This window comes from Thamnophis sirtalis, unplaced genomic scaffold (genome assembly GCF_051295495.1).
Source record: "Thamnophis sirtalis isolate CommonGarterSnake01/CBP01778 unplaced genomic scaffold, rThaSir2_p1.2 scaffold_13, whole genome shotgun sequence".
Classification (NCBI taxonomy): domain Eukaryota; kingdom Metazoa; phylum Chordata; class Lepidosauria; order Squamata; family Natricidae; genus Thamnophis; species Thamnophis sirtalis.
In genome coordinates, this window is record NW_028261393.1 from 11,742,957 (window position 1) to 11,757,736 (window position 14,780).

At 43.3% G+C, this 14,780-nt stretch overlaps 1 protein-coding gene across 2 annotated transcripts in view; it reads left to right on the forward strand.

Annotated features, from left to right (window-relative positions):
- Positions 1–3,830, forward strand: part of APLP1 (amyloid beta precursor like protein 1) — a 58,407-nt gene extending 54,577 nt beyond the window's left edge. For both annotated transcript variants that reach the window (XM_087727856.1, XM_087727857.1), the window contains one exon: positions 1,002–3,830. In XM_087727856.1, coding sequence (XP_087583982.1) covers positions 1,002–1,100 — 99 coding nt within the window. In that variant the 3' untranslated portion in view covers positions 1,101–3,830. The remainder of the gene's footprint in view (positions 1–1,001) is intronic.
- Positions 3,831–14,780: the final 10,950 nt, after the last annotated feature.

Below are 14,780 nucleotides of genomic sequence, written 5' to 3' on the forward strand. Positions count from 1 at the left end.
CGTCATGTGGAGGAGAGCATTGCCTGCTGTTCTGATGCATTGCGGCGATAGAAAGCACATGGTGGCTTCCTTAAGAGCTGTGGCTATGGTAGCTTCCTTCTTGGTGCATTGTTCTCCAGACACACAGGAGAAGAGATTCCATTGAGTGATATCAACGAGAAAGGAACACAAGCTTAGATAGGACTCAATGAAAAGCATTTCTGAGAATCGGGGAAATTGACTGGGATGGTTTTGGGGAACACCCAGCCAGATAGCAAGGAGGTCTCAAGCAAGGAATTAGCCTTCAATCCTCACACAGGTGTAAGAGATCCAGAACTGACTTCCCCTTAAGGCAAAGGCTGGCAGTCTGGGGAAATTCCTGTATTATAGGCAGAGTATAATAAAGTAGTTAGCTTGAAGCCTATGCATGTGGGTCTGGTTGTTTGTGCCTGGCAAATAGTATTGGCATATGATGATGATCATCATCATCATCATCTTTTAATGACACAATAGTCCCTAGTGGGGTGGAGTCTGGGAAATTGAATGGAACTAGCAGTGTTTTAATGGCCAGATGCCCTTCCTGTCACCAATGCGGAGTTTTATGTAGCAGATATATACTCAGTATGCCCAGAGAGTGCAATATCTGCCTCTACCTAGGATCGAACTTACAGCCTTCTGATTGTGAGGTGAGAGCGCCACCTCTAGGCCACTGCACCACTCAGCAGGAGGAGGAGGAGGAGGAGGAGGAGGAGGAGGAGGAGGAGGAGGAGGAGGAGGAGATGATGATGATGATGATCATTATTCCATTGCTTTGCATATACAATGAGAGCTTTTGCATGGGAGACAAATTCCATGGCCAAAGAAAATACTCAATGCAATTCATATCCTTAAGAAATCTACTGATCAACATTCCGAGCTCCAGGCATGTTGGTAGAAGCTCGATGGAGCCTCATTGCTTGACTTTAATTAACTCTCTTTTCTTTTTCTTTTCTTTTTTTCCCTTTTGTTCCCCTTCCTGGCAGGTGGATCCCATGGTTAGCCCGGAGGAGCGGCAGTTGAACAAAATGCAAAACCATGGCTACGAAAACCCCACGTACAAATTCTTTGAAGAGATGAACTGAGTTCCTTGGGGCTGGGGCTTGTGGCATGACCGGGGGTGGTGGGCATGACCATGTGGATGGAGGGGTTGGCATGTAGAACGGGAGAAGGGTGTTTTTCCACCCGAGCCCTTCTCTTTTTCTGTGCCCCGTCTGAGCTTCGCTCTTACCACCTCATCCGCCTTCTATTTTGTTCTTCCATTTGCCATTCCTGCTTCATACTTCCTGGGCTTTCTAGCTACTGCTACTACTAGCCGACTCCTTACCATTTATCCCACTTCTTCCATTTCAACTTCTCAAGGTCTAAATGCCTGTATCGACACGCGCACCATGGTTGCGTTCACACAACATGCTTAACCAGCTTTCTTACAAACCTGCCTTTGCTGAAGCACTCGGCTTGATTCATCTTAATCTTGTGTTGTGTTTTTTTTTTTTTTTATGGCTTAGCATGTTGGGCAAACAGATCCGATTTGGTTCGTTTTCAGATGGGATGTCCTGTGGGAAACCACCCGCGTTGGTTAATCCCGCCGTCTAGTTCAGCATGTTGTGTGAACCGAGGCATTCCCACCAAGCTGCCAGCATCAGGTTTCAACTCTTGTATTTTAAGCCAACTCATCTCAATGGGTAAACTGCACGTTGTGGAGAGAAACAGTTGAACCTACAGAATCTATCATGCAGTTATGGGGCCACCAAATGTCACACCGTGCACCCTTAAAACCTCTATGTTCCAATCAGTAACCAATGCTCATTGTGCATCTTCCTAACTCACCTGGGGCCAAATCTCATGTTAAAATAACAGCCCATAACTCAGTATCCCCACAAAAAAAAACACATCACCACCAAGCCCCTTAGAGACACTCATCACGTGGTTTTCCACAAAGCACCAGACCCTACATATCCCACGGCACACATTTGTGACTCCGCTTTGCAGGATTCTGTTGAAAAATGGAACACTTCCAGCATACCTGTCAGACAAGGGTTACCATCGCACGCTAGAATCGCCCATTGCTAACCTAGCTTGCCTCTGGCATAGAAACCTGATTCCACCTTCACTTGCTTGCCTTTTTCTATCTCTGTTTGTCTTCTGCTTCTTTACTACACTGAACTCTTCACTCCTTGCACCTAATTTATTGGAAAGCCAGCTAAAGGCTGAGTAGATTGGGATAAGATAGCATCCATCAGCACTTTACTTGACTAGTTTGGAGAGGGGAGATTCAAAGATTGAGGCTCTTTTTTCTACACAGACACATCTGTTCCTTCCACTTCCCCTCCCCCCCTCGCACTACGTAGAGTATAAAAAAACAGGATTGCTGAAACAGATTTTGGCTACGTTCACACCTTCAGTTAACCAGTCCAGTTACAAACCTAACAGCAGCTGAATTCACACAATACGCTAAGCTGAATTTAAGTTGTGGCTTTATATTTCTTTTGGGTAGCTTAACAAGTTGTGTGACTCATGGCTTTACGGTTTGGTGATTTGCGCAAGCCCCCCACCCACCCACCCCCAAATAACCCTAGGTTAATTCAGGAACAAAATTAAGCTTCTCATGTGAGCACAGCCCATAAGGCTGATCCTTCTCCCGGCCCAGAAATTCTGAAGCTGGGAAATTAAGTTCCTTTGTAGGGCTAAGCTCATAAGCATATATGCTTATTTGTTGTTGTTTTGTTTCTTACATTGGGAAGTTTTTCTTCCAGTAGCAATTTTTGCCACATGTCTTGATCACTTTGCAGAAGTATCTTCTGAGACCAACCATCTCAGCAATCCCAAATGGGGGAAGGTAGGGGGCCAATTGGATCATCTCTGGTGCAATCTCTGCCGAATGATCTGTAATTCCTAGCAACTACTAGTCCCCAAATTTGGGCATAGCTGGCTGGAGAATTCTGGGAGTTGAAGTCCACAAATCTTAAAGTGTCTTAAGTTTGAAGACCTCAGTACTAGACAGAATGGTGTGTGGAGTAATAGTCCTATTGCTGCCTTTGGACCGAACCATTTTGCTATTTTTGAGAGGCGGGGGAGTTGGACCAAGGAAGATACCTTTATCATTAAGCTCCTGAGATCACTTAGAAGAGGTAAACTTGGAGATGTTTTTATCTTGGTTCCCCTTAAGCCATAATCCAGCCTTCTCCAATCTGGGTGCCCCAGAATCCCCTAGCCGAGAACTCTGGGAGTTGAAATCCACACATCTAGAGGATGACCAAATTGGAGAACCATCAAAATTTAGAAAGGACCATTCCAAACTTTGCTGTGGGCAAAACACTCACACCGAAGCATCCCTAACAGATGACGATGATGATGATGATAAAACCTATGCTTAACTACATCCAACAGGTGCGAACATAGCACCTATTTGGTGAAGCCGGGGTAATTCATTTGGACAGGCATAGAAATCACTTGGGCTAAGAACCACATTGGAGAGATAAAAGGGATCCATTCTTTTCTTTTTTTCCACGTTCAAAGTTATTTCCAGACTCAAAAATCTGCAGGTGTGGGAAGGACCTCACCCCCTCACAACCGGCCTACCCCATCTTTGAAGGGGGGAGGGGGGAAGAATGTCAGGATTTCTGCCTTGAATGTCTCCTTCTGTGTTTCATAGTTCCCTTGTCATGCCCTGTCCTGTTCACCATTTAAATCTTGTTCGTTTTTAAGCTGAGGTTTTTCGAAAATCAAAAGGCAACGTCAGAGAGACAAGGCAGGAGATGGAATTCAATTGCCAGCCCTCCCACCAAACTAATAAAATATTGTCACTTCTCTAAGCATGGTACTGGACCTGGACTTTTCAGTGAAATGAGAATATTGGGGGGGCTGGAGGTGGCTGGGAATTGGAAATAAATTGTGGGGAGGAGAGATATTTGCCTATTTGCTAGAAGGATGCAGAAGAAGTTTGAAGGAAAACTTTAAAAGACCAACTCACAAACACGTGAGATCTCTTTCTACCTAAACAGTATGTTTCTGTTATGACTTTTGGATCCGTTTCCCATAGAAAAGAAAACACCGGGAGCCACAAAGGTCCTAACCGGAAGCACCCTGTTCAATTCTGGAGCTGACCAGAAGTTCAGTTCCCCCACCATAGAGTCTCTTCCTAGTGCGGCGTACTTTTTCCTCTATCTGTCATAACCGAAAGCCCTATCAATTATGGAGACAACTGGAAAACCCTCCCCTTGCCATAGAGTCTTCTCCTAGCGCACTGTGCTTCTTTGCCCACCCCCCATCTCAAAATTGCAGTTCGGCTGTTCAAATCTCACCGGCTCAGGGTTGACTCAGCCTTCCATCCTTCCGAGGTGGGTAAAATGAGGACCCGGATTGTTGTTGGGGGCGATATGCTGACTCTGTAAACCGCTTAGAGAGGGCTGAAAGCCCTATGAAGCAGTATATAAGTCTAACTGCTATTGCTATTGCTAAAATGGTGGCGCTGACCAGTGACGGAGCTGCAGCAGAGGGAGAAAAGAGCCGCATGTGGCTCCAGAGCCGCAGTTTGTTGACCCCTGCTTCAAGGAAACCTGAGCCATCTACAGCTTTTGCACCTACACAATTTCACTTTCCTATATATAGATATAATGATCCCTTCATTGAGAAAAACCTGAATACATTATTAAGGGAAAAAATGGTTTGGATGATTTTGCAGCAAAAAGCGTGGAGGTTTGGGGAAAAAATGGTTTAAAATGAGTGTATCTGGAGAAAGGGGCATAGTGGCTCAGTAACTAAGACACTGAGCTTGTCAATCAGAAAGGTCAGCAGTTCAGTGGTTTGAATCCTTAGCGCAGCGTAACTAAGTGAGCTCCCATTACTTCTCCCAGCTTCTGCCAACCTAGTAGTTCGAAAGCACAAAAATGCAAGTAGAAAAATAGGAACCATCTTAGATGGGAAGGTTACAGTGTTCCATGCCCCTTCGCCGTTTAGTCATGCCGGCCACATGACCATGGAGACGTCTTCGGACAGCACTGGCTCTTCGGCTTTGAAATGGAGATGAACACTGCCCCCTAGAGTTGGGAACAACTAGCACATATGTGTGAGGGGAACTTTTACTTTAACCCTTATCTGGAGAAAAAAAATGAAACAGCACACTTTTCACTGATTGAGTGCCATATTTGCAAGGGGTTTTTAATAGAAATACGTCACCAGCACCAAGAAAAACTAAGAAAATTGTTTTGCCACCCCCTATTCTTTAGACATTTAATTCCTATTTCCTTAGCATGATTGATAGTTCTCTGGTTTTCCTTTCACACTTATTCGTTAGTGTAAACTGTGATTGCCATAACCAGAGCTTGTGTAAACCTAATTTGGAACCCAGGGCAATTTATGGTTTGGCCATCTAAACAGATGACTTAAAAGTCTTGAAATTGAAATCAGCATATTTCGGTTAAATTATATTCTGGACGTCATCGTAAGCAACCTTTAAGCTTTGGAATTATTACCATCCAGTCATGATGTATATGATACACCCATCCTTATCAAGTACCATGCAATTAGTGCTTTCAAAATCAAGGGGGACATGCTAATTGGTGAAGGTAGGTCATATGTTCAAATCCAAATGCTGGACATTTGAAAAATAGCAAATCCTTGCATTTTTCAAAAGGGACACCAGAGGCATGTTCCTGCCAAGGAAAGTGATGACCAATAGGATTATAGTCTAGCTGTATGGCACACCTAGGCAAGCTCTCAGAGGATTCTAAGCAGGGGTGAAATTCAGCAGGTTCTGGAAAACCGATAGCAGACATTTTGAGTAGTTCAGAGAACCGGCAAATACCACCTCTGGCTGGCTCCAGAGTGAGTTGGGAATGGAGATTTTGCAATGTCCTTCCCTGCCCCCTCAGGAGCCAATAATGGACCTTATGGTTAAACCTAAATTGCACTTCAAAACGATTGCTCACAAATGCAATTACAGTTGTTCGGTTCTAAACATAATACGTAAACCTACCACTTTCCCACAGCCGAGGATCAAATCGGAATCACTGCTTCTGAAATATATGGACCAGGTTTGAACACTTAAAGCCAAAGACATGACTGACTCCACCAGTGGTGAGATTCAAATAATTCAACAACCAGTTCTCTGCCTTAATGACCAGCTGGGTAGGTGGGCTTGGTGATCATGTGATTGGGTGGGTGTGGCCAATTCACCATCACTCATGTCGATGGGCGCTTCTCCTTAGCTGTTACAATGTAATAAGGGTTAACCGGAGTGGCAGTTTCTGTAAGCAGGGCAATAAAGATTAGGCTAGAAACAACACCAGAATGTTTCCTTCCTGCCTTCCTTACAGGATTAGCCCTGTAGAGCCGAGGTGGCGCAGTGGTTAAATGCAGCACTGCAGGCTACTTCAGCTGACTGCAGTTCTGCAGTTCGGCTGTTCAAATCTCACCAGCTCAGGGTTGATTCAGCCTTCCATCCTTCCGAGGTGGGTAAAATGAGGACCCGGATTGTTGTTGGGGGCAATATGCTGACACTGTAAACCGCTTAGAGAGGGCTGAAAGCCCTATGAAGCGGTATATAAGTCTAACTGCTATTGTTATTGCTATTGCTAAAGTGGAAAAAAACAAAGGGAAATTTCTTCCAACAACCAGTTCTACAAACTGCTTAGAAAGTTAACAACCGGTTATCCCGAATAGGTGCGAACTGGCTGAATCCCACCACTGGATTCCACCCAAAAGCTAAACTGGAGTTGGTCTAATCATGATTGTCTAAATTAACTCATCTGGACTGTCCTTCACACAGCACCCTAGCCCGGAAACCAGATCTCTAAACTAGTTTGGTTGGCTTGACCTCCACATGTTGTGTGAAGGACTTGTATTCCAGCTGAGTGCAATATTCCTTAGGGTGCTAGAGATAAGAGATAGTTGAAAGAATCAGGATTATTAGTGGCACCAGAAGGATAGGAACAGAGAAAAGGTGCCTAGGGACCCATTCAGACCTCGGAAATAGAGACGACATAAAAGCTTGATGCATTTGAGGTAAGTACCCATTACCACCTAAACAGCCATCAGTCCATGGAACGAAATTCAACTTTGCCCAATAGAATTATTTCTCCATTCCTGCCGCTCCCACTGTTTAGAACAGATTTTGGGATAGGCTACCAAAGGAATGATCAAATACACTATTAATTTCCTGTATTTCGTTTCTAATTTCCTCAAGAGCCACCGTGACCCAGATTGTTGGGGTCAATATCAGGGGAGGGTTGTGGCAGGCACCACTGCTGATTCGCTCGTGTGTGCTTCATGTGTGTGCGCTTGATGCGCACTGCACGGGCATGCACAGTGCAATAAAAATTGTTTTGCGCATGCGCAGAAGCAAAAAACAAGATGGCGGCACTTACGGCGCCACCTGGAGAACCGGTTTGGGAATGTGGCAGGCCTGGGTCGCTGCTGGTTCCATTGACCCAGGCCGCCAAACCACTACCGGTTAAGCTGAACCAGTCCGAACTGGTAGAAACCATGTGTGATTTTTTTTTTTAAAAAAAACAATTTGGTCTAGTGGTTAAGGCTCCAGACTAAAAAAACAAGAGACCATGAGTTCAAAACGCACCTCAGCCATGAAAAACAGCTGGATAACTTTGGGCCAGTCACTCTCTCTCAGCCCAACCCACTTCACAGGGTTGTTGTTATGTGAAAAAACAGGAGGAAGGAGGTGAGTTGGATAGGTTCTCCACCTTGAGTTATTTGTATAAATAATAAAAGCAGGATAAACATATGTAAATAAATCCCTTCTTTTCATATTTCCAACATTGGCTTGATCTTCCGTTATAATTTCAGACAATTTAGCTAATATGTGTGTCTCTCTGTGTGTATGTCTGTCTGTGTGTGTGTACTATATGTATGTATGTATGTATGTGTGTGTGTGTATGTATGTATGTATGTATGTATATGTATGTACATCTGTATGTATGTATGTATGTATGTATGTATGTATGTATGTATGTATGTATGTATTGTGTCACAACCCCTGGTATGCCCAAATATGGGAGGGAGCATACTGCTTCCCTTTTCTGTCTATCGATTCACTCTGGGAGCCATCCAGGCAGAAAGCCATTTTTTGTTACACAAACGTGTGTGTGTGTGTGTATGTGTGTGTGTGTGTGTGTGTGTGTGTGTAGATGAGATTTTCACGGGTGTAGGTATGCTGGTCTTGTTGTATTCGGGTCTTTTCCCGTGTAAGATTGAGATCTGTATATATAATTTGTGAATGAGTGGATTGTACCTGGGATTCTCCAAGGCAGTCTACTAACTTGATCATAACATCAAGGTATCAAATTATACAGATCATTCCTGCCAATATTTGTAAAAACAGATTTTCCTAAATGAAAGGAAACATACAAACCTTTGCATCATATGCTTCATGATTCATCCATAGGCAAGAAAAACCTGTTTGCGGAGAAATTAATGTTTGAACAAACATGTCACACTAAGGCTGGTGCTGGAGCTTAAATGGACTCCAGAAGATCATAGAGGACAGGAAGGCCTGAAGGAACATTGTCCTTGGGGTCGCAATGGGTCAGACATGACTTCGCAACTAACAACAACAAGGCTGGCAAAACTCTTTATGTGTTTGCAGAGGACAAAACATTCAGTATTCTGAGGAGCCAAGATGGTCTATTACAGTGTTCTCAATCTTGGTGGCTTGAAGATACATGGACTTCAAATCTGAGAGTTAAAGTCCACACATCTTCAAGCCAAATTGAAAAATACTCGTCTATTACATAAAATTATGAAAGATCTGCTTCTCCAAGACAGTATTTTCCATCCTGCTGTTTTCCAAATTGTTGGGACATGTGGGAAGTTCACCTCAATGGGGCCACGGCAACTTTAAGTCTTCTGGACTTCGACTCCCAGAATTCCCTAGTTAGTATGGGGAATTCTGGGAGTTGAAGTTCACAGGTCTTAAAGTTGCCAAGGATGGATACACCTGCTTTAAAATCTTGATTCCTATAGGTCTACTCCTTATATTTTACTAGTTCTAATTCTTGAATAAATTAAAGGAAAGGAAAATAGTCTTGTCTGAGGTTATTGACTATATTTCCGCCTCTTACACATGAGACCCTTATTTTTTTTTCTCCAATAAATCTATTCACTTTAAAGTGAGTCTGCGCTTTATTATTTTGATTTTCACTTTCAAAAAGACAGGAAACAAATACTGTAAATAAATTAAATGTTAATCTCTTGAGGGGAGCATGTTATTTGGCTATGAAATATGTTCACAAAATCTCAATATATTGTTCCAACTAAATGTAAAAATTTAGCTGTTCGCCAAAAAACCTGGAAAGAATTTTGAGTTGATGAATATTAAATTATGTTTGAAAAATCCCCACTCTCAGCACACCCCCTCCAAAGTTCTTTTTTAAAATATTTCTTAAATTGCCTTACAAAAGCACAATAGGATAATGTCACTATGCAGTCACTAGTGTAGTGGGGGGAGAGTTAATGTACTTGGTGCTGGTAGAGAGTTTATGATATTTTATTATATAGAGAACTCATTCTTGTATGTTTCCCAGAAGTTGATGATACAGTATAAAAATACTGTTAATACATAATAAAACTATGCATTTGAATTTTTAATAGCATGTGTTTAGCTGTCTTTCCACATTAAAAAAAAAAGTAACTTGAGATAACAAATACAGGGGAAAGTTAACATGTTATCTATCATTCTCACATATTCAAAAACTGAAATGGACAAATATCTATTGATTAAAAATAACGAACTGCCTCACTTTTTAAGGAAGGAAACCAACAGCTGTACAGATGTTGCTGGTTTACAACGTACAGCCTCTCTTCCTAACAGAAATGCTAGCAAAGATTTCTGGGAATGGAAAACAGGTTAATAAAATTTCTTTTTGAGAGCTTTTCCTTTGACAGTATGAAAGCTAATAATGCAAACTAGAGAAAGATAAGGAAATGTTAGCAAATGCTGGCAAATTTAACGTGTTGCATTTCTTGTCAACCATTTTCTATCTCAGCTATTAATTATCTCTTACAATTCTTTCCCAGGAAGTTGCTGGGTTCACACATTATGCCAAGCTATTGTTTAATCCCATTTTCAAGCAACCATAGAAACTTGGTTTACACATGTTGATTTTTTAATTTTTATTTTATATGCCGCCCTTTTCCCCCGAAGGGGACCTGAAGGGGACATAAACCAGGAGTCAGCAACCCGCAGCTCTGGAGCCGCATGTGGCTCTTTCCTCCCTCTGCTGCGGCTCCCTGTTGCTGGTTGGCTCCACAATTGATAGGGCTTTTGGTTAGGACAGGTAGAGGAAAAAGGATGCCGCGCTAGGAGGAGACTCTATGGTGGGGGAACAGGACTTCTGGTCAGCTCCAAAATTGAACTGGGGAGGGGGGGCGTTCCAGTTAGGATCTTTGTGGCTCTTTGAGTGTTTAAGATTGCTGAAACATGTGTTAAACCATTAATTATAGCGGTGCTTCACAAACCACAATAACCTGGCTCAAAATTTGCCTTTAAATCAAAGAAAAAGACTATTTTAGTGCCACTCATTTACCCTTGGTTAACTGAATTATGTTTTAATTAACCCATTTGGAAAGTTCCACCGCAAACCAAATCATAATTGCACACAATAGGTTTGCATAATACACTAGATTAAACTGTAGTTAGCTAGTTTACAACACCACAAATCATGCAAATTCTTAACACAATGTATGAAATGAGCCCCCGTTTCCTCATCTATCTGCCTTGTAGACGTCCCAAAAAAATCTTTAAGGGATCATTCTTTCTCTTCTATTGAATCTCCCTTTGCTGGAAATGGTGTTGTTGCTGTTAGTTGCGAAATCACATCCGACCCATTGCAACCCCATGGACAACGTTCCTCAAGGACTTCCTGTCCTCTACCATGGAGTCCATTTAACCTCATGCTGACTCAATCCAGCCACCTCATTCTCTGTCGTCCCCTTCTTCTTTTGCCCTCAGTCTTTCCCAGCATTAGGCTCTTCTCCAGTGAGTCCTTCCTTCTCATTAGGTGGCCAAAGTATTTGAGTTTCATCTTCAGGATCTGGCCTTCTAAAGAGCAGTCAGGGTTGATCTCCTCTACGACTGACCAGATTGATCGCCTTGCAGTCCAAGGGACTCACAGGAGTCTTCTCCAGCACCATAGTTCAAGGGCCTCCATTCTTTTTTCTGGAAATGATAGTGGACAGTCAATCAAACAACTATTCCTGGGTGGGGCAGGAATAACTGAAAAGGCAGAAAAAGGACACCAATCTTAGTTGCTGGTCCATCCAGCTTCTCAGCCGGAAAATCCAGTCCAGGTCCCTGACCCTTTCGCTCCCACCTCCTTCACAAATGTATAAAGGCCAATGCTGAGACGATTGTATCTTGCAGAACAGGTTAAGAGTTGCCTGGCATACATCTAACAGGTAAGTGGGGCTTGTAAGGTGGAATCTCCTTCAGGAAAGTTGAGGGAGCAATTGTTGTCCTTCAAACCCATTGCTCCAAATCTTACTCTAATAAATGCTAGATTAGAATAGTAGAATCGGAGCTGTACTTCATCAAAGTTCTTAATTGTGATGTTCTTCCTTAACCAGAATAATCAGCTGTAGCAAAAGCCAACTGGAGCCTTAATGCCATCTCACAGTCTAATGAGTCCATTGCAGTGAAAGCTTTGGGGACTTCAGATGCTTGTGATAAAAAGGATCTCATCGTCATCTTTTAGTGCACTTATAAACCCCTGACTTATTATGGCGATGGGTTGTGCCTTGGATGTTCTACCAGTTCCCACAGGGGATGTTTACAACCTATGTTGATTAATAATGTATTAATAGCATGGATAGCTGGAAAATATGACTTTGTGTTGAATTGTTAGATCCTCAACAAGCTTAGCACTTTAAACAGATCTAACCCGTATAGTTCAGTATATCCAAAAACTTTGTTGGGTGGATTGAATCGTGGATATTTGTGAAGAGAAAAGAAGGTTTTAGGTTTCCAGAAATCTGAGTGGAGGATGGGTACTAAAATCTTGGCGCCTCCCAAGTTTAACTGGGATGCAGAACCGATTATCCACTGCTTCCTGTGAAACAATATGCAAACCAATATGATACAGTGATTAAAATATTGGGACTAGAAAGCAATACATGTTCAAGTCCCTACTTGTTCACTCTCTTAGCAAAATGTATGTCAACGAATAGCTTCTGTTTATTAAATTACAAGAGCCTTGAGCATCCAGAATACATTATTGAAATGCAAATGCATAAAAATAAATGAATCATTCCTTGCAGCAACCTGGATATATCCAAGTGCAGATATGCATGCATTTATATCAAATATCGGAAGGCCGGGTGCTATGATCCATTTAACCCTGTAATCTAGTGGAAGGGCAGATTTTCTCCTATGCCGTGGCTATCACAGTTAGAAGGCTTATAGCAGGAGTGTCAAACTTGATTGCATTGAGGGCCGCATCAGGGTTGTGTTTGACCTCTGGGGGCCGGAGTGGGCAGGGCCAAAATGGGCATGGCCAGCTGAACATCACTCGTGCCGGGGGCGCCTGTGGTGTCCCAAGCGTTCTGCCAGTGAAAACAGGCTCCTGAGCTCCGTTTTTGGCTGCCACAGCCTCATGCAACCCTCTGCCAGTGAAAACGGAGACGGTTCGGACCGGTTCGCCTGAACCAGTAGTGGAAATCGTGGGTGGTCGCATGCTCACATTTGTGAAAACCACCCCTGGACAGCCCCTCAAATACTGGAACACTGGTGTCATGTCTTAGTCCTTCTTTTCTGTATACTAGCCATACCCAAATCCTGCAACCATTCTTCATACTTTGGTTCATTTCGAGGTTCGAGGTTCATTTTATTTATATGCCGGCCTATTCCCAGTGGGACTCAGGGCGGCGCACAAACCCAAAGGAGGGGAAGGGAAACACAAGAACTACAACAAAAAGTACAGGGCATTTAAAACAACCAACAGCCACACGATTCGAGAGGATAAGGGAACTCATCGACCCCAGGCCTGCCGACACAGCCAGGTTTTAACGGCTTTTCGGAAGGCCTGGAGAGAGGTGAGGGTCCGAATCTCTGCAGGGAGTTCGTTCCAAAGGGCCAGAGCCGCCACAGAGAAGGCCCTCCCCCGGGTAGTAGCCAGATGGCATTGGCTAGTAGACGGAACCCGGAGGAGGCCTAATCTGTGTGATCTAATGGGTCTTTGGGAGGTAATTGGCAGCAGGCGGTCTCTCAAGTAGTCTTTGTAGTCTTCAGACCTTTAATTATCTTAGTTGCTCTTCTCTACACTTTTTCCAAAGTCGCAACATCTTTTTTGTTATGACCAAAACTTGATGCAGTATTCTAAGTGTGGTCTTACTTTCTTGCTAATTCCTGAGACAAGAGCAACATCACCACAGACAAGGTTCCTTATCTAGTCTGGCAGCTGTTCAAACCAGGAGACGCTGCCAGAATTGTGAACTGTTACCACTCCTCCACACCCATCTCTCTGGAGGGATGGCCCTCCCATCAGAATAAGGTGGTGCCCCAGGGAAAGACATTGATCTTTGAGTTCCTTTGCTGCTTTTAAATCAGAATCAGGATGGGGCGGTGTCCTTTGCTTCAAGCAACAAAATATCTTGATTTAGCAAGATATGCATTGTTAGTTTATTCCCCAACTTTATCCTCTTACCTTTCCAATATATAATATTCAAGATAGCTAGCAGTGATAGGGGCCTTCTTGGTCGCTTCACCTACACTTTAATTCAGAAGGCCAAGTTGATGTACTCTCTGTTGATTCTGTGGCTTGAGACATGCCTTTTTAAGACACCGTTCACGCAGTAAACCAGGGGTGTCAAACTCAATTTCATTGAGGATCACATCAGGGTTGTGTTTGACCACGCAGGGACGGAATGGGCGTGGCCAGGGTGGGCATGGCCAGCTCAATGTCACTCGTGTCAGAGCCGAGGTGGTGCAGTGGTTAAATGCAGCACTGCAGGCTACTTCAGCTGACTGCAGTTCTGCAGTTCGGCTGTTCAAATCTCACTGGCTCAAAGGTTGACTCAGCCTTCCATCCTTCCAAGGTGGGTGAAATGAGGACCCAGACTGTGGGGGCAATATGCTGACTCTGTAAACTGCTTAGAGAGGGCGGAAAGCCCTATGAAGCGGTATATAAGTCTAACTGCTATTGCTATTGCTATTCCTATGATGGCCCTAGCACTCTGCCAGGGAAAACAGGCTCCCGAGCTCAGTTTTCAGCTGCAACGGCTTCCTGTAGCTCTGGAGGGATGCTTACGGCCACCCTGCTGGCCACATCCATCCCACGGACCTTGAGTTTGACACCCCTGCCATAGACAATAAAAAATCTTTTAGAAGGAACCTTTGTTCTCTTTTGCCTGTTTAAAGATGTTTTTGGAACTCTCCTTTGCATTTTTAGAAATGTGTTTGCCTGTTTGGGGGGGGAGCTCTTTGTCTTTTAAGTATTTTAAAACTCAGTACCATTTTCTAGCTTTGGCAATTGGATATGCTTGATTAATTGTCCCTGAGCTCTGAAATGAAACAGAGTCAGGCATTGCAAAATTCCTGGAGAGATAAACTAGGTCAGGAAATCAAAACATCCTGGAAGAAGACAGAAGAAAGCCCCTTTTGTACCATTGCCAAAGAAAAAAAAGAAAAGAAAAAGGAAAAACCATTGTACAGAGGATGGATCCCATCTTAAAGCAAGGATCATTTAACTTAAAGGGGACTTTCCTTTTCAATCATCTTTTTAAATGTTGTCACTGCTCTTGAACGAAGCATGTGC